This window comes from Loxodonta africana, chromosome 2 (genome assembly GCF_030014295.1).
Source record: "Loxodonta africana isolate mLoxAfr1 chromosome 2, mLoxAfr1.hap2, whole genome shotgun sequence".
Classification (NCBI taxonomy): Eukaryota; Metazoa; Chordata; class Mammalia; order Proboscidea; family Elephantidae; genus Loxodonta; species Loxodonta africana.
In genome coordinates, this window is record NC_087343.1 from 230,345,099 (window position 1) to 230,367,742 (window position 22,644).

General features: G+C 44.6%; 1 protein-coding gene across 1 annotated transcript in view; it reads right to left on the reverse strand.

Annotated features, from left to right (window-relative positions):
• Window positions 1–3,344: 3,344 nt before the first annotated feature.
• Window positions 3,345–22,644, reverse strand: part of SNAP47 (synaptosome associated protein 47) — a 119,953-nt gene continuing 100,653 nt past the window's right edge. The window contains exon 5 of the mRNA XM_064279652.1: window positions 3,345–3,595. Within this exon, the coding sequence (XP_064135722.1) occupies window positions 3,548–3,595 (48 nt within the window). The 3' untranslated portion in view covers window positions 3,345–3,547. The remainder of the gene's footprint in view (window positions 3,596–22,644) is intronic.

Here is a 22,644-nt window from a genome sequence, read left to right on the forward strand (position 1 = left end):
CCTATTCCACAAGCTGTGAAATAGCAAAGTGCACAACGAAAGCACGGTTATCTCTGAATACCTAGGGAAAGGCCAGGGAAGTTTTGCAGAAATCCCTTCTTTCTCTATTCCTCTGGTGCTCTGAAACCCACCCTATGTTACAGCATCCCCTCCCCACTATTCTCAAACACACTACATACTTTCCTACCTCTGTACCTTTGGGGATACTGTTCCCTAGACCTGGAACTCTACTGCCTCATCCCACCTACTTGGTGAGTTCACCCGTCTTTTGAAGCTTGTCATCATCCCTCCGCTTCTCCTGTCAGGTTGAGCTCCTTGAGCCAAGCAGCATAAGGTTGGTGCCTCTTGAGTGCCGTTATCTTTGCTCTGCCTTGCACCAACCCACTGTAAGCCTCCTGAGCTCCTGGAGAACAGGGACCACATCTCATCTCTCTGTGGTCCTTGCTGTACCTTGCCAAGAATAGGCTGGCCAAATGTTGTTGACTTCGTAACATTACAAATTTTAGAATTACACTACCTGGTAAGAGAGGAGTTTCCTTGCTCATCAATCGTAGAGGAGAAATTGCCATCTACCCAAGGTGATTCATTGAAACTGAAGAAAATTAAAACAAGTCCACAAGAGCCAAAGTATGACCTTAAGTATATCTCACCTGAATTTAGAGACCATCTCAAGAACGGATTTGATACGTTGAACACTAATGACTGACAACCAGACGAGTTATGAAATGACATCAAGGACATCATACATGAAGAAAGAAAGAAGTCATTAAAAAGACAGAAGAGAAAGAAAAGGCCAAAATGGATGTCAGAAGAGACTCTAAAACTTGCTCTTGAACATCGAGTAGCTAAGGCAAAAGGAAAAAATGATGAAGTAAAAGAACTGAAGAGATTTCAAGGGGTGGTTCGAGAAGACAAAGTAAAGTATTATGATGACATGTACGAAGAGATGAAGATAGAAAACCAAAACAACACGCTCCGCATTTCTCAAACTGAAAGAACTGAAGAAAAATTCAAGCCTCAAGTTGCAATACTGAAGGATTCTATGCGGAAAATGTTAAACAATGCAGGAAGCATCAAAAGAAGATGGAAGGAATACACAGAGTCACTATGCCAAAAAGAATTGGTCAACGTTCATCCATTTCAGGAGGTAACATATGATCAGGAACCGATGGAACTGAAGGAAGAAGTCCAAGCTGCACTGGAGGCACTGGCAAAAAGCAAGGTGCCAAGAATTGATGGAATACCAATTGAGATGTTTCAACAAATGGATGCAGCGCTGGAAGCACTCACTCGTCTATGCCAAGAAATTTGGAAGACAGCTACCTGGCCAACTGACTGGAAAAGGTCCATATTTATGCCTATTCCCAGGAAAAGTAATTTAACCCAATGCAGAAATTATTGAATAATATCATTAGTATCACATGCAAGCAAAATTTTGTTGAAGATCATTCAAAAGCAGCTACAGCAGTATATCGACAGGTAACTGCCAGAAACTCAGGCCGGACTTGGAACCAGGGATATCATCATTTATGTCAGATGGATGGATCATGGCTGAAAGCAGAGAATACCAGAAAGATGTTTACCTGTGTTTTATTGACTATGCTAAGGCATTCAACTGTGTGGATCATAACAAATTACGGATGAAATTGCGGAGAATGGGAATTCCAGGACACTTAATTGTGTGCATGAGAAATCTGTACATAGATCAAGAGGCAGTTGTTAGAACAGAACAAGGGGATACTGCATGGTTTAAAGTCAGGAAAGGTGTGTGTCAGGGTTGTATCTTTTCACCATACCTATTCAATCTGTATGCTGAGCAAATAATATGAGAAGCTGGACTATATGAAGAAGAATGGGGCATCAGGATTGGAGGAAGACTCATTAACAACTTGTGTTATGCAGATGACACAACCTTCCTTGCTGAAAGTGAAGAGGACTTGAAGCACTTACTAATGAAGATCAAAGACCACAGCCTTTAGTATGGTTTACATCTCAACATAAAGAAAACAAAAATCCTCATAACTGGACCAATAAACAACATTGTGATAAACAGAGAAAAGATTGAAGTTGTCAAGGATTTCATTTTACTTGGATCCACAATCAATACCCATGGAAGTAACAGCCAAGAAATTTTCCACTGGGAAAACCTCCTGCAAAAGACCTCTTTAAGTGTTGAAAAGCAAAGATGTTACCTTGAGGATTAAGGTGCACCCAAGCCATGGTGTTTTCAATCACCTCATATGCATGTAAAAATTGGACAATGAATAAGGAAGACCAAAGAAGAATTGATGCCTTTGGATTGAGGTGCTGGCAAAGAATATTGAATATACCATGGACTGCCAAAAGAACAAACAAATCTGTCTTGGAAGAAGTATAACCAGGAAGCAAGGATGGCAAGACTACCTCTCACATACTTTGGACATGCTGTCAGGAAGGAACAGTCCCTGGAGAAGCACATCATGCTTGGTAAAGGAGAGGGTCAATGAAAAAGGGAAAGAACTTTGAAAGAGATGGATTGACACAGTGGCTGCAATAATGGGCGCAACAATTGTGAGGATGGCGCAGGACAGGGCAGTGTTTTGTTCTGTAGTTTGCAGGGTCGCTATGGGTCGAAGCCGACTTGACGGCACCCAACAACAACAAGATGATTCAAGACTCCCCAGTGATGGAAATGAGAATGTGGCAGATGGATTTAATTCTTCACGTCTTCTCTGTATCCACACTCTTGGTTGGTGTCCTCCCACATTGACATGTGACTTGCTTTGACCAATGAGAACAGGAGGAAACTTGACAAAAGCAGAAGCTTAGAAAAGCACTTCCATGTTTACACCTCCTCTCTTGATCCCCTACCACTTCCGTGAAATTTGTCCAGGCTACTCTGCCAGGGGATGGCCATGTGAGCACAGCCAATCTCTGCCAGCCCCCAGCTGACCCATCAGCTAGTGGCAGTCACAGGAATGAGCCCAGCAAAGATGAACCAAGGCATGTCCAGATCAGTGGAGGCTTCCCGCTATGGAATGGCAGCCCAGACACCCACGTGATGCCTAAAGGCAGCTGGAAAGTCTGTGAGTGGTGGTAATTCTCTGTTCAGCGACATGCAGTTTGCAAACCTATGCCATCTTCATTCTAATTTGAAACCCACTGTTAAGTAGTGAAAGGGGCAGAGAGGATAAGAACACCTGCATTTTACAGAGGAGAATGCTAAAAATCAAGGAACAAAAATAAACTTTGCTCATGCTCACACAGCTTGAGTGGCAATTTACTGGCTTATTTCTGGCCCTAATATTCCTCATCCATCTGGAGATCATGCCTACATAAAGGAAGATGAATCAACGTGTGTGTTCATTTCCTAGAGCTGCTGTAACAAAGCACCACAAATCGGTGGCTTTTAAGAATGGAAGTTTATTGTTTATTGTTTCACAGTTCTGGAAGCCGGAAGTCTGAAATCAGGATGCTAGCAGGGCTCTTCCCTCTCTGCAGCCTCTAGGGGAAGATCCTTTCTTCTGGTAGCCCCAGGCAAAAGTTGCCTCAATCTCTGCCTTCATCCTCACTTGGCTGTCTTCCCTCTGTGTCTTTCTGTGTCTCCTCTCCATTTCTGTAAAGACACTCAGATGGGATCAGTAAGTGATAAGGCTACTAACCAAAAGGTCAGCAGTTCAAATTCATCACCCACTCTTTGGAAATCCTGTGGGGCACTTCTACTCTCTTCTCTAGGGTCGCTATGGGCCAGAATCAACTCAATGGCAATGGGTTTGGTTTGGTTTGGCTCCAGTATAACCTCATGTTAACTGATAATGGTCTTTTAAGATCCTATTTGCAATTAAAGTCATGTTCGCAGGTACCTGGGATAGGACTTCAACATATCTTTTTTTTGAAGGTGGGGCAGAATTCAACCTCTAAGAGTATGCGTTCGATGGAAAGAAGAGCCACATAGGAATCAGGATGCCTGGACACTAGGACTTGTCGCATAACTGACTAGTGCCTTTGAATAAATGGCTTGGCTTCTCTAGACCTCATATCCCTCCCCTGTAAAGTAAGGAGGTTCTTCACTGCAGACAACACAGCCCACTTCTCCTGTGGTTGCTACGTGTCATCATCATGCCAGGACTTCACACACATCTCACTATGCAGACCAGGAGTACCTGGGAGCCACTGAGGGCAGACAGAGAAAGAGTCACCAAACTCAGCAGCCAGCAACATTCAGCTCTTTCAACAACTGAAATTCACCTCTAAGTGTTGAGGATTTTATTCCCTTGAGGAGAATGAAAACGCATTTCAACATGTGCACCTACTGTGTCCTTTAGCAGGCACCAGATGCTGGCCTGGCATTCAGAGTGCCCTCTAGACTCTGCCCAGGCTGATGGCACAGATGTGGGTGTCTCTGGGTGTGGCAGGGGAGGGACCTCCAGGAAGAGGACTAGCGCCGCTGCTTTGCCCTGACCCTCTGATCCCAGGAGGGAGAATGTGTAGGAAGGAGGGGGCGTCTGTGGCACATTGCTCAAATCATGGGTGGGCCCCATGGATGGCTTACAAGCCAAGCATGTCTCGAGCACTCTGGGAGAAGGGAGGGAGGTGTGCTCACCACATGTGCTAGAAGACACAGTAGACCAACGGCACCAAACCTTTTCCTGAACACATATCCCCTGCCATGCTCCTTCATGTAAAGAACTTGAAAACAATGCTTCAACTTCGGGGCACTGATTCAGTCTGGGGTTTGCCCAGCCAAGCACAGTGTAGGCACCATAGCAACATCTTCATTCCCCGTTGGGATCATTCACAGCCCTGGGGCACAGGTGAGCATGGAGGAAACGGTGCCTTGGAAAGAGAGCAGGGTGGGGCTTGGCAGCCGACTTCCTGCCAACCTCCCTCGAAGCTCCAGAGTTTGGGAGAGACGGTGCTGCTGCCAGGGCAGGTGAGGATGGGCTTGAGGACCAGTAGGGCAGACTTGAGGAGATGCGCTCAGGGTGTCTGGGAGAGTGTCAGCCCTCAGCCGCCCCAGAGTGCACAGGGACAGGGTCTCCAGCTCATTCATCAAATACTTTTGGATATAGTCCTGGGCACTCCAATCCAATCCATGTGTGGGGTTGGGGCAGATGAGGACTTAAATAAATAACAGACCCTCAGAGGGTGGTGAGTCTTCCAAAGGCTCTCAGGCAGGAAGACCATCGATGCTCTGTAATTGCTCCGGGCTGATCCCTCCGTGTGTGGGGTTTTCCCTCTGACCCTAGGCAGTTGTTGGCGGCACATTCTGCACCAGTTGTGGTTTGACATATCAGCCATGGTCCCCACTAGCCAAGTGTAGGCAGAAGGCTGGTCTGACCTTCACAACATGCTCACTGACGAAATCCCCAAGCAGCAGTAAGCTTCCCCTTCGCCAACCGGATGTCCAAGTTGGAAAGGAACCGGCAAGTTAAGTCTAAGACCCCATTTTACAGACAGGAAAACTGTGGCCTAACAAGGGAAAGAAATGTCTAGGATCACATGGCCACACAGCTGCGATGGGTCTGTTGGTTTCCACCACGGGACAGAAATGGTGTCACCGGGGGTGTCCAACACAATCCCCTGCTCCTCCTCACACACGCTCTTAAAGCCCACACTGCATTTGGCCCTGAGAGGACAACCTCCAGCAGCCCTGCGGTGGCAAGTGCAGGACAGGACCACACTGCTGTGGCAGCCACACACACCCAGGAGAGAAAGCAATCTCCTTCAGCCAGAATCATCCACTGTACACCAAGCTCTGTGCCAGCACCAGTCAACAACATGACTCCGAGCAGCTTTGTAAGGTAGGTGGGAGGGGGTAATGTCTGCCTCCCCCTGCACCCTCCCGTCCCCCACGAGTGGCTGAGTTGGACCCAGTGCGCCCAGCATGCAGTAGGTGCCACCTGAGTGCTTGCTTCAGTTCCCTGTGAGCACAGGCTTTCTGTCAGCTGTCCCTAAACCCAAAACAAACCAACCCCAGTGCCGTCGAGTCGATTCCGACTCATACGGCCCTATAGGACAGAGTAGAGCTGCTCCCATAGAGTTTCCAAGGAGCGCCTGGCAGATTCGAACTGCTGACTCTTTGGTTAGTAGCCGTAGCACTTAACCACTACGCCACCAGGGTTTCCACAGCTGTCCCTATCTCCTTCTAATGCCACTCTCCTCAATTTTCCTTCTCGAAATTGATCGTCTAATTCCAAATTTATTGTCTGAGGTATTTTACGCATTCTTTAGAGGCTGTTCTAAAAATGTTCAGAACGCAGTGTGTTGGGTGTGTGCTGTGTGTGCTTCTGTGTGTCTCTGTGTCTGCTGTACGTGCCTTCTGTAGGTCTGAGGGCGTTGGCAACTAGTGTGTCTGTACTGGGTGTCTCTCCATGAGCCTCCATGCCTCTGAGTGGGTCTGTGTGTCTCTGTGTCTCTGCGTAGGTCCCCATATCTCTGTGTTGCTCTCCATGTCTCTGTGTGGGTCTCTGTACCTGTATGTTATCTGCATGTCTCTGTGTGTCTCTACATGGATCTACATGTCTCTATGTGGTCTGTAGGTCTCTGTATATTCTTGTGGGTCTGTGTGAGTCTGTATGTTTCTCTGTGTGCCTATATTGTGTCTCTGCATGGTATGTTACCTCTGCATGTCTCTGTGTGTATCCACATGTCTCTGTGTGGGTCTGTGTGTCTCTGTGGGGGTCTGCCAAGTCTCCTCTAGTCTGCATGTGTCCAGGTGTGTTGCATGCGTCTGAGTCTGTGTGTGTCTGTGTTTCTGTGCACAAACACACACACACACCTCACATGGTAGTGAGGTGAGATTATAATTACACTTGAGTTGGTGTGCCCCCAGGAGCCCTGCGATGGAAGGCAAGCTTCCACAGAGTGGCCGCACAAGAGGTCCCTGCCAACAATTTCCTCCCCTCCAGCCCAGCTGCGTGGGAAATGAGTTTATAGGGCAGAGATCTTGAATAGACAATGAACTCTATACAGTATATTAAATACATGCTGACATTAGATGGAGACCTGGAACAGACCAGCAGCGCACCTACAGACCCTCTCAGGACACAGTATCGGACCTCACCGGCAGCTTCTCACTCTAACACACGCTCCACGTCTGCAAAGCAGATTCTTGTCTGAAAATAACCTCAATTTCCTTATGTCGATTTTTAAAATAAATTAGAGAAGAGAAAAACTTTCTAGCATTAATTTCCCCCCCTCTTCCTCTTAACAACAACAACAACAACAAATCCACTGATACAGCTTTGGAAATGTCATCCAACGTGTAAAAAAAGAAAAAAAAGACACAGATACCAGCTCTGGGGAGAAAGCAAAGAGGTTTTCACCATCTGGGGTCAAAGAGTGAGAATGCTTTCTGCATAGTTATTACCAGAAATGATTCTTCAGGGCCAAGTATTGCTTACAGAAATCAGGGTTTAATTTTTCAACCCCATCAATAAGATACAGGTAGCAATTGAAGAAAAATCCCAAAGAAGAGATGTTGGATTTCAAACTTTCTTTTAGCAATGGAGCAAATGAAATTAGCATTTTTAATTATACATTTATGACTGTTTAAATTTATAACATTTAAAAAGACAACCAAAGGACAGCAACGACACTGCTTCATAGACACAAACATGTGAAAGCTGAGAATATAAAATAACCATCTACCCCAGCTACAACTTATCTGGTTGGTTGTAGAGTAAATTCAATGTTTGGTTTTTAAGCTTATCTTGCAATATCAAAACAGATTTTAATTAAAGTGATCCAGAAACTGGCAAGAAGGAAAACTTTTTTTTTTTTTTTGCAAAGGTCAATCACGACTGCTTGCATTTTTAATTATAAATAATGGAAGTCAGCAAGACATATCCAAACCTTACAAGCAGCATTCAGACCATGTGAATGAATAAAGACATTGAATTTCAATATGTCTGGGCCACTTAAGAACCCCAGAGACCCAGTTCCAAGGACACCTGGAGCAACTGAGCTCTAAGACATCTGTAAGCAGGACTCTCCAGGCCTGCAGAGTGCCACCACAGAGCTCACTGCCCTACCTCAGAAAGGGCCTCCACACGGCCTCTTCAGACCACAGTGACAGAAACAGCCCGCTTCTCCCTTCAACTCTGAGCTAGTCCACATTCACCAAGTGAGAGCTGTGTGGCCTGAATATCTATTTACAGGCCTCTTTGGCTTGGGCTCCAGGAAACCCAGGCAAAGCCTTCAAATTTCTATCCAGTTTCACAATCTGTCTCCGCTTCCATGAAATGGTTACAGCCCTCTAATTTTATTTTTTTTTCAATTTCGACCATTCCAGCATAATCCTTTTTGAGAGAAAGTGAGCATAAACTGTGAACGAGTTGATGGATGCAGTAATTAATGACACTTGATTACTGATTGTTAAGAAGCTCCCCAGGAGGCACCCCTGCTCCTGGTTCACCCAAAGCACTAGGTGACACCCAAACTGGTGGAAGGCAGTGTGTGCTGCCCACCTCTAGGGAGGCAGCTGTGTGGCCAGCAGCCCCAGGGTCCTTCAGACCTGTCCACACCAGGACCTTGGGAGGGGGAGGCTGGGTCCTGCGCTTGACAAAACTCGGGGGCCCTGTGCATGTGGCTGGGAGAGGGCTGCACAGGGGTGGGCGTGCGCAGGGGGTGGACATGGGCAGGATGCCGACACAGGGGCTACAGTCACGGGAGCTCCGCAGGGGCTGCACTGACCTTGATGGACAGCGGTTGTCTGGCACCCACGCCTGGAGGCCCCACCTCCCACTGGAGACTGGGCGTCGGTGCTGTTGACAACAACATCCCTCATGAATGGGGCCCTGTTCTAAATGGGCCACCCAGGGAAACCAGGAGGGGAGCTCTGGACAGGGTGGGGCAGCTGGGGATGCAGGTCAGACACAGAACACCATCGGCTGACTCGTTAGGACGGTCTCCCGGTATCAGGAGGGGTGGGCCACCTGGCCGCAGTCTCAGCTCTGCCCAGGCCTCGCTGTGCCCTGATGGCTTTGCTGTCTCCACCAGGTGCTCCCCTCTCCCTCGGGGAGCATGGAGGGTGCAGAGGACGGGAAGGGAGAGGATGGTCTCCAGGCTTCCCTTGCAGGAAGCCTCCTGCCGGGAGCCCCCGCCCATGGCCCTCTGTGGGGGAGACCCGTCCGGTTCCACTACGCCACGGCCATCGTGGGCAGGCAGTCTCCATGAGACACCCAGCTCTCTGCCACTGCCTGGGAGGCTTTACTCCGTGCAGGTGGCTCCGAGGAAGGGTGGCGCTGTCCTGACCCTTCCAGAATCCAGCTCTTGCTTGTCCCCGAGTAACCGGGGCCCAGAAGTGGGGTGGGCAGTCAAGCCCTGTCATCCCATGGAGCACAGAGGGAGAGGAGAAGTCAGAGGGGCCCTTGGAGGCCTCTTGCTTAACCTCCGCCCAACACAGACAGGAAACTGAGGCCCAGAGAGGGAGAGTGGCCTGCCCAAGACACCATCAGCTGCAGCAACCCTACAGTTACTGCTTACCAGAGCTGCAGCCAGATGCTTGTCTTAGAGGCCACAAAAATACAGCCCGACTCCCACAGGGACACTACAGGCAACCTGGGCGCTGGCACTGCTGGATAGGGCCCTCTGTGCCCAAGTAGGGGCAGGCCTCTGTCCTAGCCATATTCCAGTTTTTCCCTGTCTTCACTGAAGAGGCCAGAAAGGATTTGAAAGGTTTAAGAAAGCCACAAGAGAAGGGAAATAAGGTCTTAGGAAGCATGTACGGGCCACAGATGAACAACCCCTAGAGCTATCTTTTACTTCTGAGACATTAATCTTCCAATAATTCTACTTTGAGCCTACCCCAGACACCCCAATCCCACTGATCTTGTAGGACCTCCCTGGCTAAGTCAATCATTCCCTCCTAAGTGGCATGACCCCTGGCCTCAGGTCGGACACAGACACCACAACTAGGCTCCCCACAGGGCCCCACTCCCGAACCACTTATGCCAATGAGGCAGATGAGTGGACAGCCATGCAGAAGACAGCGGGTGGGCGGGGAGGGCCGAGGCCCAGGGCTTCATTCTTCTCTATCTGGAGGAGTTGAGACACTCGCCTCATGGGCACTGAGTGGGTGGAGGCCACACTGACAAGGCTTTGAAGGACTGACTGGTCACTCTCCTGTTCCTCTGCAGGTGCCCTGGCAATAGACAGCACACACAGGTTGGCAATGCTTACACTAAGTTAAGTGCCTAAGAAGGGTAGCTCTGAGTGGCAGGAAAGCCCAAAGGCTCCTGAGCAGGATGCAGGTGGGGGCTGAAGCTGAAGGAGGGCTAGTGCAGGGTGTGGACAGAGGGCCAGAGGGGGCCAGGTAGGCCTGGCAGGGAAACACAGGGCTGCAGAGGTTGCAGCGGGTTACGCACAGATGCAGACTGGCCTCAGAGAGCTGTAACCCACCGTGGGGTTACAGGCATGGGCTCCTGGGTGAGGGCTGTACACAGCAAACAGAAGGGGAAAGTCACAGACACAGCAATCCCATCGGTCAGGGCTCAGGTGGCCAGCGTGGGATCACAGAGAACCTGGATTGGAGGTGGCAGATGCCAGGCCTATGCTGCTGCTTTCTGGACCTGCCACGAGCCACTGCTCTGCTCATGTACTAACTATGGAGAACGACCCTGCTGTCGGTCCTCGGGGCAATGGGAGGAGTAAAGGAGACTGGGTGTCATCGGAGTCTTTGAGACAGGAGAAAAGTGATAGTTGGAGTGGAGCTCCTGGCCCCTCCTGCCACAGAAGACAGGGCCTTCGCCAGCTCCTCTAATCTCCAGGATAGAGGGAGAAGCAGGAGGAAACAGAGGACTTGAACTGAGAGGTGAAGTCACTCTTGCAACAAACACTGGAGAGGGAGCAGCTTGTGCTGCAGGGGCGCTGTGGAGAGAGGCAGTACATCAGCAGGAGAGCAAAGGAAATTCCAACAACGGATGCTGCTTCTAAGCATGCTCATTTATTTGAGAAACACAAGTGAAAGGTATGAGCTAGTCTGAAGGCACTTTTGGTTGACGGACTGTTTCTTTGGCCACTGCACTCAGGCTGGACCATGTGGATCTTGAATTTACCAGGGTTCCTCACATATAAGGTATGGAGAAGCATGGTCCTGATTTGTCCACAACTGTCCTAGTTTTCGGAAACCCTGGCGGTATAGTGGTTAACTACTACGGCTACTAACCAAAGGGTCAGCAGTTCAAATCCACCAGGTGCTCTTTGGAAACTCTATGGGGTAAGCTCTACTCTGTCCTATAGGGTCGCTATGACTCGGAATCGACTTGACGGCACTGGGTTTGGTTTTGGTTTTTTGGTCCTACTTTTAACACTGTCCCCAGAATGTGAAAAGTTCATGTTTTCAATGGATGTGGAAGTTGGAAGAAAAGTAAAAAAACTGTATGGTGATCCTGATCCCCAAACTAGGGGTTGGAAATAACACTGTTTTTACTGTCAAAGGGATATAATATAGGTTATCAGCCTTCTGCAGTCACTGCCACTGCTTTTTCCCTTGACTGCTGCTGTTGGCAACCTTGATTTGCAGCTCAAATGATGGAGAGATCGTCCACTGTTGTATCAATCTAAGTGGTGCAACTTAAGCGCTCAGTCTAAGAGCCTTGTGACTGTTAACGGTCTGCCTTTGAATTAACTGTTGTGCTTTGTTTTAACACTGTGAATGTTGTGACCATGTATTTTAAGAGTCCATATAATGAAAATGAGAATGATTGTAATACCAATGTCAGTGTGACCCAAACATCACCAAAAAAGAAGGCTAAGCAACTGTTACTTTAATGACTGATGGAAAGACACATATAAGTGATTATGGATAAAGCCAAGCATCCTGAACCATACGCATAAATGAATTTGGGGTTGTACACAGAGGAGAAGGGGATGTGGAAGCAAATAGAGACACTAAACCTCAAATCGAAGGTGAAAGAGGCAGTATTTCCAAACCAATCAAAAGCTTTTTTCCATCTTCCCCAAAGATGCCAATGTTCAGTTGAAAATAATGGTTGCTAAATTCACTTGTGTATACCACACAAATCCTGTGTCTGTCAGTTTGTCATACTGTGGGGACTTGTGTGTTGCCGTGATGCTGGAAGCTATGCCACCGGTATTCAAACACCAGCAAGGACACCCACAGCAGACAAGTTTCAGCTGAGCTTCCAGACTAAGACAGATTAGAAAGAAGGCACCTGGCGGTCTACTTCTGCAAAGCATTAGCCAGTGAAAACCTTATGAATAGTAGTGGAACATTGTCTGATATAGTGCTGGAAGATGAACCTCCCCCGTTGGAAGGCACTCAAAAGATGACTGAGGAAGAGCTGCCTCCTCAAAGTAGAGTCGACCTTAATGACGTGGATGGACTCAAGCTTTCGGGAACTTCATTTGCTGATGTGGCACAACTCAAAATGAGAAGAAACAGCTTCAAACATCCGTTAATATTCTGAACATGGAACATACAAAGTATGAATCTAGGAAAATTGGAAATTGTCAAAGATGAAATGGAACACATAAACATCAATATCCTAGGTATTAGTGAGCTGAAATGGACTGGTATTGGCCATTTTTAATTAGACAATCATATGGCCTACTATGCTGGGAATGACAACTTGAAGAGAAATGGCATTGCATTCATCATCAAAAAGAACAGCCTTTCAAGATCTATCATGAAGTACAATGCTGTCAGCGATAGGGTAATATCCATGGGCCTACAAGGAAGACTAGTTAAAACAACTATTATTCATATTTACACACCAACCACTAAGGCCAAATATGAAGAAATTGAAGATTTTTACCAACTTCCACAGTCTGAAATTGATCAAACATGCAATCAGGGTGCATTGATAATTACTGGTGATTGGAATGTGAAAGTTGGAAACAAAGAAGGCTTGGTAGTTGGAAAATATGGCCTTGGTGATAGGAACAATGCAGGGGATTGCATGATTGAGTTTTGCAAGATCAACGACTTCACTGCAAATACCTTTTTTCATCTACCTAAATGGCAACTATACACGTGGACCTCATCGGATGGAGTACACAGGAATCAAATTGACTATATCTATGGAAAGAAATGATGAAGAAGCTGAATATCATCAGTCAGAACAAGGCCAGGAAAACATTCTGCATCTTACTTTGGTGAGTGGCGTCTGGGGTCTTAAATGCTAGCAAGGGGCCATCTAAGATGCATCGATTGGTCTCAACCCACCTGGATCAAAGGAGAATGAAGAACACCAAAGACACGAAGTAATTATGAATCCAAGAGACAGAAAGGGCCAATAAAACAGAGACTATATCAGCCTGAGACCAGAAGAACTAGATGGTGCCTGGCTACAACCGATGACTGCCCTGACAGGGAACACAACAGAGAACCCCTGAAGTAGCAGGAGAGCAGTGGGATGCAGACTTCAAATTCTCATAAAAAGACCAGACTTAATGGTCTGACTGAGACTAGAAGGACCCCAGAGGTCATGGACCCCAGACCTACTGTTAGCCCAAGACTGGAATCATTCCCAAAGCCAACTCTTCAGACAGGGATTGGACTGGACTATAAGATAGAAAATGATACTGGTGAGGAGTGAGCTTCTTGGCTCAAGTAGACACATGAGACTATGTGGGCAGCTCCTGTCTGGAGGGGAGGTGAGAAGGCAGAAGGGGGACAGAAGCTGGCTGAATGGACACGGGGAATACTGGGTGGACAGAAAGAGTGTGCTGTCTCATTAGGGGGAGAGCAAATAGGAGTACATAGCAAGATGTATACAAATGTTTGTATGAGACTGACTTGATTTGTAAACTTTCACTTAAAGTGCAATAAAAATTAAAAGAAAAAAGAAAAAGGCCAGGAGCCAACTGCCGAGCAGATCAATTGCTCATATGCAAATCCAAGCTGAAACTGAAGAAAATTAAAACAGGTCCATAACAGTCAAAATATGACTGTTAGTATATCCAAGCTGAATTTATAGACCATCTCAAGAACAGATTTGACACACTGAACACTAATGATTGAAGACAAGACGAGTTGTGGAATGCCATCAAGGACATCATACATGAAGAAAGCAAGAGCTCATTAAAAAGGCAGGAAAAAAAGAAAAGACCAAAATGCATGTCAAAAGAGACTCTGAAACTTGCTCTTGAACACCGAGTAGCTAAAATGAAAGGAAGAAATGATGAACTAAAAGAGCTAAACAGAAGATTTCAAAGGGTGGCTCGAGAAGACAAAGTAAAATATTATAATGAGGAGGCAGAGCCAAGATGGCAAAATAGACAGATGCTTCTGGAGAGCCCTCTTACAACAAAGACACAAAAAAACAAGTGAAACGAGTATATTTATGACAAGCTCTACTCTGTCCTATAGGGTCGCTATGAGTCGGAATCAACTCAACAGCACTGGGTTAGGAGCCCTAAACATCAAAGGCAAGCTTACAAAATGAACTGAGGGGCAGGGGGAAGAAGAGATGGTTCAGAAGCACAGAGGAGTTACTGGACCTGTGTCACGGGGAGCCCTCAGGCACCATTCCGGGGAGTGGTGGCAGCGGGCTGGTACTAGCATTCAGCCGCAGTTTCCTCAGGGAGAAGCAGCCAGCCACACAGGCTACTCACCTCCGGAACAAGAGAAGAATGGCGCTCTCGGCAAAAGCTAAGTACTTGCCTATATTTTATGGTGTTCCCCACCTCCAAGCCGGCTTCAGAAGCTGTTGATTTCCCTGGGCCTGAGAAAGGTCCTGTTAAGCATCCAGAGCTATTCTCCTGACCTTGGAGAAGGAATAAATACACAACTGGGGGAAAAGATAATTTGCCAGCTCCGCTAGCCTGGGGAGCTCAGGACAGAAGCGGCTCCTGTCCAGGCATAAATGGTCCATGGACTTTGAACACCTCTCCCCCTACATGGACCTGTGTGGACCTATTTCAGGAAAACAGGTCCTTGTTGGCAGGCTGCAACTGTTTCAGCTGTGCGGTGGAGAGGTGGGTATTTGATGTTTGACATCGCTTTGTCTATAAAACAGGGTCCTCACCTACCCACATCAGGGGCCTAAGGACCGGTGGCTCCACTCAGGTCACCCAGCCACCCGTGACATGGGTCCAAGGATAACTGGTACCTCCCAGTCCTTACAGCCAAAAGCACTGGGTGCCCATGGTCTGTCTGCAGAACCGACCCACCTATACGCTCTAGGGAATAGGGACACGCTTTCCTCAGAGATACTCAGGGAACAATTCTCAGCCCCCTGCCTTCTTCAGAGCGTGACCCCCTGCTGCAAGCAAATACTTGTACCTACACCAATCACCTCTGCCCCTCTAAGACTGTAGGACAGAGCATGTACCACACACTTGATGATCAGCTACTGGGACACCCGAGTTAAATTCAGACAACAAAACTGAATGGACTCCTAGACTGATATACCTGATAACAGCTCTAGCCATCTGGGGACAGGACGTCAGAACTCGAAAGGTGAAAAAAATCAAGCTAGCTCACTGAAGCAACCCATTTGGGCATATCAAAACAAAACAAAGCAAGAAGCTATGCCACAGTAAGCAAACATAAAATAAACTAATAGAATAACTTATAGATGGCTCGGAGATAACAGTCGATGTCAAGTCACATAAAGAAACAGACTGTGATTGCTTCAACAAGCTCTCAAAGCAAAGAATCCAGGGATCTTCTAGATGAAAGTGGTTTCCTGGAATCACCAGAAGCAGAATACAAAAGATTAATATACAGAACCCTTCAAGACATCAGGAAGGAAATGAGGCAATACGTAGAATAAGCCAAGGAACACACAGATATAGCTGTTGAAGAAATTAAAAAGGTTATTCAGGAACAGAATGAAAAATTTAATAAGCTGGAAAAATCCACAGACAGCAATCAGAAATTCAGAAGATTAACAGTAAAATTACAGAAGTAGACAACTCAACAGAAAGTAAGAAGAGCAGATTTGAGTAAGTGGAAGGCAGAATTTCTGAACTTGAAGATAAAGCACTTGGCACCAATACATTTGAAGAAAAATCAGATAAAATAATTAAAAAAAAAAATGAAGAAACCTTAAGAATCATGTGGGACTCTATCAAGAGAAATAACCTACAAGTGATTAGAGTATCAGAACAGGGAGGGATAACAGAAAATACAGAGAGAATTGTTGAAGATTTGTTGGCAGAAAACTTCCCTGATATTGTGAAAGATGAGAAGATATCTATCCAAGATACTCATTGAACTCCACATGAGGTAGATGTTAAAAGAAAGTCACCAAGACATATTATAATCAAACTTGCCAAAACCAAAGATAAGGAGAGAATTTTAAGAGCAGCTAGGGATAAACGAAAAGTCACCTAAAAAGGAGAGCCAATAAGAATAAGCTCGGACTACTCAGCAGAAACCGTGCGGGCAAGAAGGGAATGGGATGACTTATATAAAGAAATGAAGGAAAACAGTTGCCTGCAAAGAATCATATATCCAGCAAAACTGTCTCTCAAATATGAAGGTAAAATTAGGACATTTCCAGATAAACAGAAGTTTAGGAAATTCGTAAAAACTAAACCAAAACTACAAGAAATACTAAACGGACTTCTTTGGTTAGAAAATCAATCATATCCGGTATCAACCAAAGACTAGAACACTGGGCAGAGCAACCAGAAGTTAACCCAGATAGGGAAATAAAAATAAATAAATAAATCAAGATTTAAAAAAATGGTCAAAACAGGGAAACGGCGATGTTATTATGTAAAAGACAACATGAAAACAATAAAGACAGAGAGTGGCAGAATGGATTAAAAAACATGATCCGTCTATATGCTACATACAAGAGATACGCCTTAGACTTAGAGGCACAAACAAACTAAAACTCAAAGGACGGAAAAAACTATATCAATCAAACAACAATCAAAAAAAAAGCAGGAGTAGCAATATTAATTTCTGACAAAACAGACTTTAAAGTTAAATCCATCATAAAGGATAAGGAAGGACACTATATAATGATTAAAGGGACAATATACCAAGAAGATATAACTATACTAAATACACACCAATGACAGGGCTGCAAGATACATAAAACAAACTATCAGCATTGAAAAGTGAGATAGACAGCTCCACATTAATAATAGACGACTTCAACATACCACTTTTGGTGAAGGACAGGACATCCAGAAAGAAGCTCAATAAAGACACGGAAGATCTAAATGCCACAATAAACCCACTTGACCTAATAGACATATACAGAGCACTCCGCCCAACAGCAACCAAGTATACTTTCTTTTCTAGTGCACATGGAACATTGTCTAGAACAGACCACATATTAGGTCATAAAGCAAGCCTTAGCAGAATCCAAAACATTGAAATATTACAAAGTATCTTCTCTGACCATAAGGCCATAAAGGTGGAAATCAATAACAGAAAAAGTAGGGAAAAGAAAACAAACACTTGGAAATTGAAGAATACCCTGCTCAAAAAAAAACTGGATTATAGAAGACATTAAGGGTGGAATAAAGAAATTCACAGAATCCAATGAGAATGAAAACACTTCCTATGAGAACCTTTGGGACACAGCGAAAGCAGTGCTCAGAGGCCAATTTATATTAATAAACACACACATCCAAAAAGAAGAAAGGGCCAAAATCAAAGAATTATCCCTATAACTTGAATAAATAGAAAGAGAGCAACAAAAGAAACCCTCAGGCACCAGAACAAAACAAATAATAAAAATTAGAGCAGAGCTAAATGAAACAGAAAACAATTGAAAGAATTAACAAGACCAAAAGCTGGTTCTCTGAAAAAATCAACAAAATTGATAAACCACTGGCCAAACTGACAAAAGAAAAACAGGAGAGGAAGCAAATAACCCAAGAAATGAGATGGGTGATATTACAACAGACCCAACTGAAATTAAAAGAATCATATCAGATTTCTATGAAAAACTGTACTCTAACAAATTTTAAAACCTAGAAGAAATTGATGAATCCCTAGACCACACTACGTACCTAAACTAACACAAACAGAGGTAGAACAACTTAAATAGACCCATAACAAAAGAAGAGATTGAAAAGATAATCAAAAAACTCCCAACAAAAAAAAGCCCTGGTCCTGACGGCTTCACTGCAGAGTTCTACCAAACTTTCAGAGAAGGGTTAACACCACTACTACTAAAGGTATTTCAGAGCATAGAAACGGATGGAATACTACCAAACTCATTCTATGAAGCCACCATATCCCTGATACCAAAACCAGGTAAAGACACCACAAGAAAATTATAGACCTATGTCCCTCATGAAAGTAGATGCAAAAATCCTCAACAAAATTCTAGCCAACAGAATTCAACAACATATCAAAAAAATAATTCGCCATGACCAAGTGGGATTCATATGCAAGGATGGTTCAACATTAGAAAAACAATGTAATCCATCACATAAGTAAAACAAAAGACAAGAATCACATGATTTTATCAATTGATGCAGAAAAGGCATTTGACAAAGTTCAACACACATTCATGATAAAATGGGAATAGAAGGAAAATTCCTCAACATAATAAAGGGCATTTATACAAAGCCAATAACCAACATCATCCTAAATGGAGAGAGCCTGAAACCATTCCCCTTGAGATCAGGAACCAGACAAGGATGCCTTTTAGCACCGCTCTTGTTCAACATTGTGTTGGAGGTCCTAGCCAAAGCAAATTAGGCTAGATAAAGAAATAAAAGGCATCCAGATTGGCAAGGAAGAAGTCTAAGTATCTCTATTTGCAGATGACATGATCTTATACCCAGAAAACCCTAAGGAATCCTCAAGAAAACTACTGAAACTAATAGAAGAGTTCAGCAGAGCATTGGGATACAAAATAAACATACAAAAATCTGGTGGATTCCTCTACACCAACAAAAAGAACATCGAAGAGGAAATCACCAAATCAATACCATTTACAGTAGCCAAGAAGATAAAATACTTAGGAATTATCTTACCAGAGATGTAAAAGATTTATACAAAGAAAACTACAAAACACTTCTGCAAGAAACCAAAAGAGACCTACACAAGTGGAAAAACGTACCTTGCTCATGGATAGGAAGACTTAACATTATAAAAATGTCTATTTTACCAAAAGCGAGCTGCAACAATGAGCTCAAGCATAACAACAATTGTGAGGATGGCTCAGGACCAGGCAGTGTTTCATTCTGTTGTGCATGGGGTTGCTATGAGTCAGAACCGACTCGATGGCACCTAACAAGAACAATAACCAAAAACGATCTATAGATTTAATGCAATTCCAATCCAAATTCCAACGACATTTTTCAATGACATGGAGAAGAAAATCACCAACTTCATATGGAAGGGAAAGAGGCCCCAGATAAGTAAAGCACTACTGAAAAAGAACAAAGTGGGAGGCCTTACTCTACCTGATTTTAGAACCTATTATACCACCACAGTAGTCAAAACAGCCTGGTACTGGTACAACAACAGACACATAGACTAATGGAACAGAATTGAGAATCCAGACATAGGTCCATCCACCTGTGAGCAGCTGATATTTGACAAAGGCCCCAAAAGAGTTAAATGGGGAAAAGACAGTCTTTTTAACAAATGGTGCTGGCATAACTGGATAAAAAAAATAACTGGATAGCCATCTGCAAAAAAATGAAACAAGGCCCATACCTCACTCTATGCACAAAAATGAGCTCAAAAAGGATCAAAGACCTAAATATAAAATCTAAAACAATAAAGATCATGGAAGAAAAAATAGGGACAACTTTAGGAGCCCTAATACATGGCATAAACAGTATACAAAACATTACTAACAATTCAGAAGAAAAACTAGATAACTGGGAGCTCCTAAAAATCAAACACCTATGCTCATCCAAAGACTTCACCAAAAGAGTAAAAAGATTACCTACAGACTGGGAAAAAGTTTTTAGCTATGACATTTCTGATCAGCGCCTGATCTCTAAAATCTATGTCATACTGCAAAAACTCAACTCCGAAAAGACAAGTAGCCCAATTAAAAAATGGGCAAAGGATATGAACAGACACTTCACTAAAGAAGACATTCAGGTAGCTAACAGATACATGAGGAAATGCTCACGATCATTAGCCATTAGAGAAATTCAAATCAAAACTAAAGTGAGATTCCATCTCACTTCAACAAGGCTGGCATTAATCCAAAAAACACAAAGTAATAAATGTTGGAGAGGCTGTGGAGAGATTGGAACACTTTTACACTGCTGGTGGGAATGTCAAATGGTACAACCACTTTGGAAATCGATTTGGCGCTTCCTTAAAAAGCTAGAAATAGAACAACCATACAATCCAGCAATCCCACTCCTTGGAATATATCCTAGAGAAATAACAGCCTTTACACAAACGAATATATCCACACCCATGTTCACTGCAGCACTGTTTACAACAGCAAAAAGATGGAAGCAACCAAGGTGCCCATCAACAGATGAATGGATAAATAAATTATGGTATATTCACACAATGGAATACTATGCATCAGTAAAGAACAGTGAGGAATCTGTGAAACATTTCATAACACGGAGGAATCTGGAAGGCATTATGCTGAGTGAAATTAGTCAGTTGCAAAAGGACAAATATTGTATAAGACCGCTATTACAAGAACTCGAGAAATAGTTTAAACAGAGAAGAAAATATTCTTCGATGAGAAGGTGGAGGGGGTTAGAAGCTGGCGAAATGGACACAAAAAGAGAGAGTGGAGGGAGAGAGCAGACTGTCTCATTAGGGGGAGAGTAATTGGGAGTGTGTAGCAAGGTGTATATCGGTTTTTGTGTGAGAGACTGACTTGGTTTGTAAACTTTCACTTAAAGCACAATAAAAATTATAAAAAAAAATTCTTCAATAGTTATGAGAGGGGGAGGGAGGGTGGGTGGGAGAGGAGTATTCACTAATTAGTAGGTAAGAACTACTTTAGGTGACAGGAAAGACAACACACAATACAGGCGAGGTCAGAACAACTGGAGTAAACCAAAAGCAAAGAAATTTCCTGAAAAAACTGAATGCTTTGAAGGCCAGCATAGCAGGGGCAAGGGTTTGGGGACCATGGTTTATGGGGACATCTAAGTCAATTGGCACAATAAAATTTATTAAGGAAACATTCTGCATCCCACTTTGGAGAGTGGTGTCTGGAGTCTTAAACGCTAGCAAGTGGCCATCAATTGGTCTCAACCTACATGGAACAAGGGAGAATGAAGAACACCAAGGACACAGGGTAATTACGAGCCCAAGAGACGAAAAGGGTCACATAAACCAGAGACTACATCAGCCTGAGACCAGAAGAACTAGATGGTGCCCGGCTACAACCGATGACTGCCCTGACAGGGAATACAACAGAGGACCGCTGAGGGAGCAGGAGAGCAGTGGGATGCAGACCCCAAATTCTCATAAAAAGACCAGACTTAATGGTCTGACTGAGACTAGAAGGACCCCAGTGTCATGGCCCCTAGACTTTCTGTTGGCCCAGAACAGGAACCATTCCCAAAGCCAACTCTTCAGGCAGGGATTGGACTGGACAGTGGGATGGAGAGGGATGCTGGTGACGAGTGAGCTTCTTGGATCAGCTGGACACCTGAGACTATGTTGGCATCTCCTGCCTGGAGGAGAGATGAGAGGGTGGAGGGGGTTAGAAGCTGGCGAAATGGACATGAAAAGAGAGAGTGGAGGTAGGGAGCAGGCTGTCTCATTAGGTGTAGAGCAATTCCATACGTAGCAAGGTGTCTATGGGTTTTTGTGTGAGAGACTGACTTGATTTGTCAACTTCCACTTAAAGCACAATAAAAAAAAAATTATAATGACGTGCAAAGACCTGGAGATAGGAAACCAAAAGGGAAGAACACGCGCAGCATTCTCAAGCTTAAAGAACTGAAGAAAAAATTCAAGCCTCAAGTTGTAATAGTGAAGGATGCTACAGGGAAAACATTAAACGACGCAGGGAGCATCATAAGAAGATGGAAGGAACACACAAAGCCACTGTACCAAAAAGAATTGGTCGACGTTCGAACATTTCAGGAGGCAGCATATGATCAGGAATCAGTGGTCCTGAAGGAAGAAGTGCAAGCTGCACTGAAGACACTGGCGAGAAACAAGGCTCTGGGAATTGACGGAATACCAACTGAGATGCTTCAACAAAGGTATGCAGCACTGGAGGTGCTCACTCGCCTATGCCAAGAAATTTGGAAGACAGCTGCCTGGCCAACCAACTGGAAGAGATTCATATTTATGCCTATTCCAAAGAAAGGTGATTCAACTCAATGTGGGAATTATCGAACAATATCATTAATATAGCATGCAAGTAAAATTTTCCTGGATATCATTCAAAAGTGGCTGCAGCAGTATATCAACAGGGAACTGCCAGAAATTCAAGCCAGATTCGGAAGAGGACGTGGAACCAGGGATATCAATCCTGATGTCTGATGGGTCCTGGCTGAAAGCACAGAATACCAGAAGGATGTTTACCTGTGTTTTATTAACCATGCAAAGGCATTTGACTGTGTGAATCATAACAAATTATGAATAACATCGTGAAGAATGGGAATTCCAGAACACTTAATTGTGGTCAGGAGGAACCTGTACATGGATCAAGAGGCAGTTGCTAGAATAGAACAAGGGGATACTGCATGGTTTAAAGTCAGGAAAGGTGTTCATCAGCGTTGCATCCTTTCACCATACTTATTCATCACCATACTTATTCAATC